The sequence below is a fragment of the Anolis sagrei genome, chromosome 3 (genome assembly GCF_037176765.1).
Source record: "Anolis sagrei isolate rAnoSag1 chromosome 3, rAnoSag1.mat, whole genome shotgun sequence".
NCBI lineage: Eukaryota > Metazoa > Chordata > Lepidosauria > Squamata > Dactyloidae > Anolis > Anolis sagrei.
The window spans coordinates 74,756,356-74,769,031 of record NC_090023.1 but is presented as its reverse complement, the minus strand read 5'-3'; the positions used below and the strand labels follow the sequence as shown (position 1 = coordinate 74,769,031).

General features: G+C 38.4%; 1 protein-coding gene across 2 annotated transcripts in view; it reads right to left on the bottom strand.

The window, feature by feature from the left end:
• The window catches only part of ABCG1 (ATP binding cassette subfamily G member 1), a 62,005-nt gene that overhangs the window by 8,114 nt on the left and 41,215 nt on the right, over window positions 1-12,676 (bottom strand). For both annotated transcript variants that reach the window (XM_060770286.2, XM_060770287.2), the window contains exons 3-8: window positions 8,252-8,369; window positions 7,321-7,453; window positions 3,317-3,367; window positions 2,481-2,626; window positions 1,968-2,091; window positions 144-258 (exon numbers count right to left, since the gene is read on the bottom strand). In XM_060770286.2, coding sequence (XP_060626269.2) covers window positions 144-258; window positions 1,968-2,091; window positions 2,481-2,626; window positions 3,317-3,367; window positions 7,321-7,453; window positions 8,252-8,369 — 687 coding nt within the window. The remainder of the gene's footprint in view (window positions 1-143; window positions 259-1,967; window positions 2,092-2,480; window positions 2,627-3,316; window positions 3,368-7,320; window positions 7,454-8,251; window positions 8,370-12,676) is intronic.

Here is a 12,676-nt window from a genome sequence, read left to right as displayed (position 1 = left end):
GTATAGACTCATATAATGTAGTTCAATGGAGTTTCAAACTGAATTATAGGGCAGTGTAGATGGACACACAAAGAGAGATCATGTTGAATTTGTGAGGAAAAATAAGTCCCTTTGAGAGCAGAAACTCCTCCATCTTTACTCACCAAAATCTGCTGGATTATGGTATGTTGGACAATTTAAACCCAAATCTCTCAAGTAGGGGACAAGATTTAACACCTTCCCACGGTAGATGCACTGCCCTTGGCTCAAAACATAGAGCTGAAATGAAGAAGAAAACACAATGAATACTGGTTTCAAAACTGTGAAATGTAATCCTATCTAGAGAGCTGCTTCTGAAAGAAATTGTAGCATAACTGCTTGCTCAAATATGTAAAGAGAGAAACCTGCAAAAGCGATAAATCTGCCCGATGCTATACGAAAAAGAAAATCACTTTCTCAGGATATGTGGTATCAGGAAATAGCTTAAGCATGTGAGAAACACCAGAAGACTTTTTAATCTCATCAATTGCCTTACTTTGGACAGTCCAACTGGGTTTTGTCCAGTTAATTTAAATCTATTCTAAACATTGACATACCATTTGTTATACATTACAGCTTGCATTTCTGGCTTGCTGGCAGACTACCAAAGTAGACACACATAGGCCTATATTCAGCATAATATTATTATAGCGAAACACTGCTGTGGGTGCTTTTTCCAGTTGCCCAACTTGTTCTTCTGGTCCACAAGAATGCTACTATTTATGCCACTGGGTTCTACTGGAGATTGGATTCTCCTCCTTGTGAAGAGTCGAGTATAATATCCATGAACTGAATAGTGGTACAACACTGCCAAATAAAAACCCTATCTCCTACTGACTCCACTTTTTCTTTCACAGATTTTTGGAATCTCATTTATGTTTCAACCTATTGTGATGCTAGTGGGTGCTCTACAACTTCATAGCTCTGTTCTTCCCACCTGTTCACTCCTGACACACTTCAAATTTGTTGGGAATGGTTTTTTGAAAACTACTTAAACATCAAAATATCTTTTCATGTGGGTAGTTGACATCCATATAGATTGAGACATGTACAATGTTTTATTTTAAATAAGAGTCCCTTTTCTTCAAGATTTAAGTAAACATTATAAGTGGAATGAAACTAACTGAGCCTTGGATCATTATTTTAAAAGGCAGCAACTTAATTTAGGGTGAAATAGTTTGGTTATGTGAATATTAACCCATTCCACATGGGCTGTTTTCTCCCCAGAGGTATTTCAAATAGGTGTCTACCTAGAGGGGTGATGATGTGGGGTACAGAATTTGGCAGGCAGGTGTTTTATAAACTCCTCTTCAGGGGTTTTCCTCTGAAGAGCAGCCTTTTTTCTAGGTGACTTTAGGTCATAATGGTAGAAATGAAAACTGCCCTCTGTTGTGACTTCTTGGAAGCATTGTTGTGCTTGCGGAATTGGAATGCATTGGCACTGTACAATGAATGCAGTTAGACACTACTTTAATGGCTAGGGAATCCAGGAATATGGGGTTTACTAAGGCATTAGCCCTTTTTGGCAGAGAGGGCTAAAGACATTGCAAAACCACCACTCTCATAATTCCATAGTATTCAGCCTTGTTGTCAAGCTGCTTTCATTCTACAGTGTAGATGTACCCTTACTGAAAAAGTTACAGAGCCTGTTTTTGCTAAACTTTTGGAAAACACATGTGTATTCTATTGCTTTATTCATTCCCTCCCAAAGATATGTTCCTAGTAGATATGGCTGCCAACATGGAAATGGGAAAGAAATCATTGATAAGAAAAGGGAAGGAGAACCAAAACATGCTCTATGAGAAGAGACCTGAAAACATGTCATTTAATATGTTAAAAAGATTCAATTCAGAAGATAATATGACTTCACACCATGGCCCAGGAAAGATACTGGCAATCTGTGCAAGCAATATTTAACTGCCAATGCATGCTTTAAAACAAAATAGTACCTGATCAAAGAGCTCAAAGAGTTTGGCACTGGGCTGATGTATGGTGCAGATGATGGAGCGGCCACCCTGTGCTAAAGCCTTCATCAGGGACACAACTTGAAAGCAAGAAGCACTGTCCAGGCCACTGGAAAAAAAAGAGTAATTTGATCAGTTGGTTTTTCTCAAACTGATAGGCATTTAGAATTAAATGCATGAGAACTCAAGAATTCAACTGGACATCCAGTCAGTTCCTGTATATGGAAATGGGAAGGGCTACCATCTTGTCCATCTATTCAGGCCATAAAATATCTTGAGCTAGGCCTCTCATAAATACATCAACCAAGAACTATAAGTGGTGGTAGTGGTGGGGGGGGGGGGGGAATGATATTTTTCCTACACTTTGTTAGCTCTAATTCAGACTTTGTGATCAAAGATTTCAAATAAAAGTTCACTCTTTTTGGCAAGTGCTACCAAAAATATCCCAGCATACACTGCCATCATAGTAATCTATCTTTACTTTGGAACACAAATTACCTGGTGGGTTCATCAAAAAACATAACAGGTGGGTTGTTAACCAGCTCCAAAGCAATAGCAAGACGCTTTCTCTGGCCGCCTGAAAGACTTCCGGTTCTAGTATTGGCACAAGGCATCAGTCCCAGAGCTGTCAAAATCTCCTTCACCTATGGATATGAACAATGAGATAGGAAGTGTCAACGTTTAATTCTGTTCAAATGAGATATTCGAAATATAATTGACTTTCTGAGATCATAAGCATTTTCTGCATGAGATGAATGTCATGTCGCTGACTTATAGTCTTTCCCGTTCTGCAAGCATTTCTGCAGTTTTATCAAACCACATCAAGCTAAGCAAAATGTTCCACTTTAAACTTGATCCCACAGGATATAAGCAACCCATGACTCCACCACTGCTATGCTCCTCACTACGTCTATAACTGTGTTAGGCCTTAGTGTTCTTTCTGCAGCATTCAATGTATCTTTAACTACATATCCATAAGAGCAATTTATAATGTCACCTACTCAAGATCAAAACCAGACCAAAATCTAGCTAGAAATGTGATATCCAGTTTTTCAATTAAGAGTCATTGTCACTATCTGTTCACTTCTATGGGCATTGCAATTTTCCCTTTTCCCACTTTCTTTTTGACATTCAGTGACCTTGGTACATGAGCTGTGGTTCCATATATAACATGAAAACAAATATTTGCCAGTCCTTTGAAATATGGATATCTCCAAGACAACACCAAAAGTCTATAATATTTTCTAGCACAGAATTTTTCTCTCCCACTTTGTAATTATTTTAAGACATCAGATTATGTCACATTCATTATATGAGTAAAATTATATACACACCATTTCCCTCCTGCCTTCATCTTTTTCTTGAAGTTTGAGATGAGCTGATACCTGAAATATTAGAACAAAAATAATCATTCTTAGGAATAGTCATGTTTGAGGTCTGGGTTATGCCATGAAGCTACCCGTATCAACTACTAAAAAAATAAATAAATCATAATTATTATGATGCAAGAACCAGAGAACAGCACCTCAAAAGATAAACTATTATCGACAACGTGCAGCATGATTTGGGTCAAATATCAATTAGAGCAATGGTTCTCAAGATGTTTTGGCCTTCAACTTCCAGAAATCCTAACAGCTGTTAAACTGGCTGGGATTTCTGGGAGTTGTTGGCCAAAACACCTGGGAACTCACAGGTTGAGAACTACTGCATCAGAGTATCATGACAGTTAATAATATATCCTTTCCATGAACCTTTCTTTAACAGGTCTTCAGAACTGAAAATATAAAGGGTCCCTCCTTAGACAAGCTATGTATGAAATCTGCAAAGAAGCCAAAAAGAGTTCCAAAAAGACTCAAGTGAGGTCATTTTGCCTGGGCCACTTCCTTGTAGTCTTCCACAAGACTAAACTGGCCCATTAAATGCCAAAAGTGATCATATTGCTCCATATATCCCATGGAAAATTTGAGGATCAAAAATAATTTTTCCCTGGGAGTGCTGTAGAGGTGTGGCCCTCTGAGGTTCCAATGGAGCCAATGATCCCTGATAATGATCAGGTTGGACAACTGATCTCTGACAGTTGCCCAAACAAGCATCAGTAATGCAGTTGTTTCCTGGAGACTGTACCTCCAGGGGGATTTTTAGCACCTGATTCATGTAAATGGATGAATAATGGAGATAACTTCTTTCCCCAATACTCCTTTGAGCTATTCCCAACATTTATTCCTTTGTTCTTTCTTGGCTCTTTATGTTGCCTTTGTAAAAAAAAAAAAAAGTGCATTGCAATTCATTTTCCTGAGATTGCATTAACTGCTGCCACTACTGTGCTTAGAGTTGCCAGAACCTAAGGCAAGCCCTCCAGCGTTGTAGGGATGTCCACACGATGGACTAAAATTCCAGGGTGGAAGTCCAGACCTAAGCTGTTTTCTCCAGAATTCATCACTATTTTTCAACAACCTTCTAAACAAAAATATGAGCTTGCATGAGAGAAAGCTCGTGAGAAGCATGTGCAAATGGCCCTGGTTGGTTTAAGCACATGTCACGAGATACACATTTTTTTCTATCAGACACATTTCCAAACTCTGCTTTCTAATACACTGACTGGTACATCTTACCCCTTCTAGGCACTAAAAGACTTCCTCCGATCCTCCGATAGGTAAGTGGCAGTTCCAACAGGCAACATCTCTTATTAACCAAGTTGGGCTATTTGTTTCAGGATCTGAATTTCAGGACAGCTGTTAACTTTAGCAAGCTTCACCAGCATGCTGCCCAGTTACGTTCATATTTATATACCAGGAGAGTGGCCGAGAACATGCATTGGAAAAGATACAGTCACTCTGATGCATCTTTCCTTTCCTGTAGAACGCACCTTCCTCCTGCACTGCTCACCATGGCTGTTTAGTAGACAGTGCAGAGTGGGGGTGGGGGTGCAAAATATATGGCTATGCGTTTGTATCTATGTGTATAGCATCATCTTCCAGGATTTCTGGAGATCCCCTAGGAGATCTCTGAGGTTATCTTTGTTGTTTTGCATCTGACAAAAGGAACATAACCAGATTTTTCTCTGATACCATCCTCCTCCCCTCAAATCCACTAACCACAAAATGGCCATCAATGGATGAGATCCAGCAAGAGGATGATGTGCCCTACAGGATAGATATGTTGTTAAAGTGTTGTTGTTGGTGGTGGTGGTGTTACCACTATTTTTGTAAAACTGGAGGTCAATTTGGTTAAAATTAAATTAAAATTAATCCTAGTAATCCCAGTAAAGCTTGCTAAAGGGTTTTGGTTGTTGTGTGAGGGAAGTAGAGAATGCCTCTCGTATTAAATTGTTCCTATGCTTATTTCTAACAAGAGCATCTTTTATTTTAAAGATAGAGATCTTGTAAACATGGATTGCACTGCATTTTCCTGCTCTATATTCTGCCCACATCTTTCAAAGGCAAGGCCCAACCACCATTTCGGAAGTGATAGCACAAACTTGCTACACAATTTCGTACACCAACAATACATTCCCAATCTCCCTACACCCAGTTCCACAAACCATAAGCTTCTTATTTTTCCCCTTTTTCCTTCCTTCCTTCCTTCCTTCCTTCCTTCCTTCCTTCCTTCCTTCCTTCCTTCCTTCCTTCCTTCCTTCCTTCTTCTTCATTTTAAAATTCTGCTCCCAAATACTAATAAAAACTCAATGGCTGAGATCTCTGCAGCATAACATTACATCTAACAAGGCTACTCCTCCAAAACGTATCTTCTCATGTCTTACTGTATTCCAGTTTAAAGGTTTGCCTTGGATTACTTGCTGCTTTTCTGATACTTTAAAAACAATCTCAATCTCCCCCCCCCCCCCCCCCCCGCCCCGGTCTTATAATTTATATCTAGCCTTTCTTCTTCTACAGGAGTTTTTTCTGCTATTATTTTCAAATGCATTTTTACATCCATTTTAAACAAAAAGTGCTGAATTACAGCTGATTATGATACTTGCAACTCAATATTTATGATCTCTATGTTGATCCTTTTAACCCACAGCAAGCCAAAAAACCTCAGAGTATCTTACTCTGCTATTATAATCTCAGCAGATCTAAACCGAAAGGTTGGGCTCATTTAACAGAACCTAAACAACCAGCATTTTTAGATTTGTCTGTCAATGTTCAGTTTCTTTGGCACCTTGCCACAAGACAGCTTTCAAGTAAAGAGCTTGTTTACAAAGCATGTGCCACCTTTGTTAGTAGGAAGTGCAGGAAGCGAAAAGAGCATTTTATTTTGGTGGCTTCCCAAGATAGATGGTGCTAGAAGCGGGTAACAACAAAGTCATACTAACCCTTATTTGATTAAAATATCAGTGATGAAAGAAACTTAAGATTTATTTCATCCCCTGATCACAAACACAATATGGGAACTTCTATGAATTATGTCACATTTTTGGGGCACATTTGAAAGTTATGCCCATGTCCTTCTGATATCACATATTTCATTATGGCTCTGAAACCTGCATGTATAGCTGCTAGTGACCTTCAGGTCAACAAAGTCTGGGAGCAGGGAAAGTGATGGACAAATTTGCCATTTGGCAATATACATTCCATAGCAGAAAGTACAAGTTATATATACTTTGTTAAATTTTGTAATTGTTATGTAACTCCAAGTTGATTCCAACTTAGGGCTACACTTTCAGGGTGCTTTATTCAGATTCCATCGCCATCTGAGGCAGAGAGAATGTAATATATCCAAGGTCACCCAGTGGGTTTCCATGGCTGAATGGGGATTTGAACTCTGGTCTCCCAGAATCCTAGCCCTACATTTGGACCACTCTATCATGTTGGCTCACTTGCTACTTCAAATAAGTGACATTTGTAAACTCTGGACATAGAACACTTCATTCCGTAGAAAGAATTCAAGGGAGGGTTTTCAAGAAGTACTGAGTTGACGTTTCTTACTACTCCAAAGTAGTACTGCTTGGACATTCTCCTTTGAAATATCTCCATGAAATGAACTTGTGTATATCTAGAAATCAGAAACATTAGCTCGTTGGAATACAGCACCTGCAAACCCCCCATCAATCGCCAGTAGTAAACAAAAACACCTATTTAAAACTCTGTCTTTGCCTAAGTTTGAAGGGGGCTATGCATATGTGTGCAGTCCATCTCAAGAACAGAGGAGTTCAGCCTCTAGACTACTTCACACTCTTTGTGTTTGCCATGGGGTACCTCAGTGTATCCTGATGTACAGCAACCTCAGCAGACACTCAATTACCACATATAAAGTGAAACAACATTAAAAGTCTGCAATCACAACAAGGTATAAGAGTCCAGACTGAATTGATATTTATTCATTAATTGTAATTTACCATCATGGCTTCTTGAACAGTAAGATGTGGAAGCAGCATATCATCTTGCATTATATAGCAGGAGACTTTGCGGAAAGAACGCAGATCACGAGGTTGTCCATTTATGAGAATCTCTCCTTTCATCCCTGTCTCTCTAAAGTTGGATAATAAAAAGGAAATAGGTTGAAATTTTCATTCACATTCTTTAGATCAGATAAAACTAAGTGTTGATTTGAGCACTGTAGTTCCAGCCGGCCTCTTCATACATCAGTAAACATGGCATGTGAAATTACTGCTGTTGTCATTGCATCTGACTCACCAACAGTTTTGAGACTGTTTTGGAAAACATGAAAATGTGAACCTAATCCCAAGTATACCACAAAAAATGGCCCTGTATTTAATGTTTGGAGTTTCCTCACTCAGATCTTGTATTGTACAATGTTATATTCAAGTGGATAATCATGCTAGTCTATTTTATCATCATAAAAATACAAAAAGATGTCACTTGCACCGTTGAGAATAGCTGGGAAAAAAAGTTTTAGCACTGGTTTTTGTGGATCAGTCAACTTCATCAAATGCAACGCATTCAGGTACCACTGTATTCAGCGTAATCAGTAAAAATGCCAACCCAACAAAAATAAGGAATATCTAGGCTGCAGGAGCAGGATTGGGGGGACAATGGTGATGACACATAATGAAGCAATTTGAAAACACATATATTTTATAAATAGTTAAATCACTTTATTATGAACAGAATCCAGACTTAAGGCTTTTGTATATATCAGAAGGAAGAAAATGTAGGGTAATGACGGTATGTAGACCTGATATCAGGATACATCCAATTCTGGCTGTGTAATAAGTATAGTTGTATACATCTTAGTTGTATGCTTAAAATAAACATAAGTACTAATTTTGAAACACTACGGGTGAATTGGTCTTTACAGTTACTGACCTGTATCCTGCCAGAAGGTTCATAAGTGTTGACTTTCCAGCCCCAGATGGACCCATGATTGCCACAAGTTCTCCACTGCTGAACTTCCCTGAAATTCCTTTCAACAGAGTCTTGAAACCTGTGAAAAAATGGGTGTTTATTATAGACTTTCTCATCAAGTCTAACACATGAGAATTGGAGTAGCTCACGCCCCCTCCCCTCTCTCTATGCCAGTGGTTCTCAACCTGTGGGTCCCCAGATGTGTTGGCCTTCAACTCCCAGAAATCCTAACAGCTGGTAAACTGACTGGGATTTTTGGGAGTTGAAGGCCAAAACATCTGGGGAATCACAGGTTGAGAACCACTGCTCTATGTTCACAGGTTAGTTCTGGTCAGGCAGCAGTGAAAGATTTGACCAAGCCTCAGAGTGTGTTTCTAACACACTACATATTTAGAGCACTTTGATCCCACTTGTCATGACTCCATTCCATAGAATCCTAGGATTTGTTACAAAGTGAAGCACTTTGCATTATGTGCTAAAGAACACAATTGCTGTAAATTCAAGAAAGTACACTAAAAAGTATTTTATCTCTCCAAATTACTACACAATGTCATAGGATGAAGCCAAGGCAGTAAAACTGCAGAGTGTGGAAACTGCATTATTTTAGTACACATCTGATAACTAATCATAAGAAAGTCATATTCTGCTTTCATTGTTCCAGGTCCCTGAAGAATTGTATAGGGAAATTCCTGTTAAACTGTGAATGTCTTGGATAAGCTTTCCACATCCTTTTATTAGCCTGCATCTTTTTCCTGTTATCGTAGGCTCATAAGGTCTCTTCTGATCACATTTTAGCACCAACATCTTTCCTGTTACTGTTTCCATCTCTCTCTCAGTAATGAAAATGCATCATTTAGCATTCAGTACAATTGACTGAATTTAATGATCACTTATCCCAACTACAAAATCCAGGAAAAACAGAAGTTTGGTTCTTTGCTTTTCTTTTCCTCCCTGTGCTTCTTAAATGTTGTTATTTTATCCTTCATTTATGTGAAGGAGAAATGAGTAGAGGGTTGCAAAAATACTCAAAAGTTGTTTTCTCTTGGACATAAAAAGAGGTGTCAGCATATTGAGGAACACTATTAAGAAAATGGTAAAGGGTTACAATATGTTTTCCACATTTTAGGCTTTTTGTTGGAAATTATTTCCACAAACTATTCCTAGATTTTAAAGCCCAATATGCCACTTGTTTGTAGTGTCGCTTTGATTCACCCACACATTCTGTGGATAAGTAAGCCACAAGTATTGTGCAAAGAAATAAAAAGTTCACTGTGTTGTTGAAGGCTCTCGTTGCCAGAATCACTGGGTTCCTGTGAGTTTTTCGGGCTGTATGTTGGAAACTAGGCATGTCCAGGGTGGGAGAAAGAAAGCTTATCTGTTTGAAGCACTTCACAGATATATAAACTTCACTTGCCTAGTTTCCAACAGACCCCACAACTTCTGAGGATGCCTGCCATAGATGTGGGTGAAACGTCAGAAGAGAATGATTCTGGAACATGGCCATACAGCCCGGAAAACTCACAGCAACCCAAAAAGTTCTCCATTTATAATTCAGTCTGAATGGAAAATCACAAACCTGGCCTAGTGTCTCAGCACACAGAATGGACAAATTAGTACATATGTATAAAGCTAAACCCAAACTGCCATGGAAACATACTAACAATACTGTAAAATAATTCACATCTTTGAGAGAAGGGTAGAAGATAAATAATTGAACTTTTTTTTTTGTTGCTGTTGTTAATGAGTATTTCAGGCTTCTTTAAAGCCCAGAAAAGACCCAAAACACAATGATCTACATTATTCTTTTTCAAAAATAGTGAAATATCTTATAGCATATGAAGGTCAACGTCAACCAAGCTGACTATACAATATCAGCATTGTGCCCTTTATAATCCCTTGTTGAGGATTAAAAATATTCAGATACAAAAATAACTAGTCTCTGTTGCAGAACATAAAGGATAATCTGTTGATCCATAAATTCCATATTGGCACTACAGACTTCCTGTGAATGTCTACATTCCAAATCTAGGAACATTTAATTGGCAACAGTCTTCCCACTCTCAGCAAAGAAATCATTTATCTCAGCACTTTCTTCTTTTTTATTGCTTCTTCTTTTTTCATTTAACACGAATCCAACAAGCCAAGGTGCAAGTGAGGGAGAAATCCAAGCTAGTTTAATGCAGCATACAGCCTGTGAAAAGGGCCACACTGTGAAATAAACAAAAATATTTTCCTTACTGTTAACACCATTCAAGATGGTGAATTAATTAGAAATGGCCATAAAGAAACCATTCAGAACAGAGGTGGGCAAAGTGAAGCATGACAAGAACTTCAAATTCCTGTGTCTCCTATATTCTTCTCATCCCCACCACCCATTTTTGTATTTCTCTTTTAAAAGGCAGTAGAAAAGAGGCTTCAGGGGAATTTAAAATGGCCAGTCCTTTTCACATTGCAGGCTTTCAGGATGCAATTGGCCAGGTTCGTGCTCACTAACGTTATGGTGTGGCCTTCAGAAGACCTGTGATGGATAAAAATATGCCCAAATCTGCCAACATAATCCAGTCATAACTAGAAAGTATAGTTCCTATGACATAAGAGGCATATTGTGGCCTGAAGCTCTCAAAGCCTCCAGAACCTTTTGCTAACAAACAGAAGGATATTTTTGCCTTCAATATCCCAACACTACAGTTCAACCACATTTTAGCCATATTGAAAAGGGAAGCAAAGCAAAATCACTATTGGAAATTCCATAACCTATTGGAAATAAGTCCACCATAACTTTATTGAAAAGGTAAAAATGATGTCACATCTGTTTGGTAAATGTGACTCTCCATGAACATGTGTACACCACCTTTTGAAAACCACTAGTCAAAAAAACCAAGACCTTGTTAGAAGTCAACTCTTTGAACAAGTGATATTCATTAGCATTCATGTAATGGCACACTGGTAACTCAGCTGTTAAACTGAAGAACCATATCTTTAAACTGCCAAGGATAAAGACATGCCACTACAAAATATTTTTAGTTAGCAGAGAGTGGTTGTTTCTTTGAAGTAGAAGTTGCCGGCCTACTCTCCTTTAAAACCTCTTAGTTAAAATATGCACTCAATATACAAAAACAAAGTAGTCTTCTTTAAAAATAACATCTCAGGTTCACTAACGAACTTCTTGTGTATATTCAGCATACAAGTCCATATAGTTCAATGTCTTAAAGCATATAGACATAGTCCAAACTGTATAACTGTGCTCACTGAAGTCTGAAAGGAGACAAACTGCAATCCACCTCCATTGAAGCCTAAAAACAAACTGAATACAAAATGGAGTCCTATGTCTGGAGTTCCTCCCACACCAAAGAGGTACAGTCAAACTGGGAAACCAAAAATTTAAATACAACTCATATACGTTAACAATTATACACATTTACAAACAGTTAGTGGAAGCTTGGAAGGTTGCTACTTCCAACAGTCACTTCCTGTACGGTTGGTTATATAGTCTGTGGAAGTGGGAACAGGGGGACTGGACTCCTTCACAGTCCCCTACCCCTGATCTAGATGATCTCTGACTTGATAAAGGTATGATTCCTACTTCAAGGCATTTACAATTTTCTTTAGGTTGTTCATAATCAGAGGAAGAGGAAATCCCCAACCCAAAACTTCCTGAATACTCATCACATCCAATTGAACGCCCATCAGTAGCACAGGTAACTGCTTATAGGATTATAGTAGAGGAATCACGCAGCTACAACCATCTGATGTGATAAATTTAACACAGTGAGCCTTGTGCTATTTAAAAGACAATATATTTGTACAGTGCTGGAGTTTTTTCACCAGACTATATAAATGTAACAGCTAGCGATCATTTCTTTTTATCATGCTTTAGTCATGTGGAGTAAGTCCAGCAAATGGACAAGATTTCTTCACAACAGGAACCAGAGATCATAATCAAGTCTCATCTATCCAACTGTTTGCCTCGAGGAACCATTTTTATCTTGGAAAAATGTGTGTAGTTGCTTCATTGTGCTTAAGATTCAATGAACTATACTGGTCCCTTAGTATCTGCTGCAGTTCCTGGGCCCCAAATGAATAGCAAAATCCACTGATACCCATGTCCCATTCTATGGTGTAGTAAATTATGATCTCTTGAATATGAAATAACAAAATCAAGATTTGCTTTTTGGATTTTTGGGTTTTTTTTTGTTTTGGAATATTTTCAAGCCATGGATGGTTGAATTCATGGAGACAGAGAGCTGACTAAGTGTTAGTGTTGGGGCTGTTTGAAGTGCCTTTTTATTTTCACTGTTTTGTTTCATCAACTTGAGAAACTATTTTCACCATGGACTTGAAATGCAGCATATAAATTGGGTGGAGAGCCAGGGGTCTGCTAGCCAT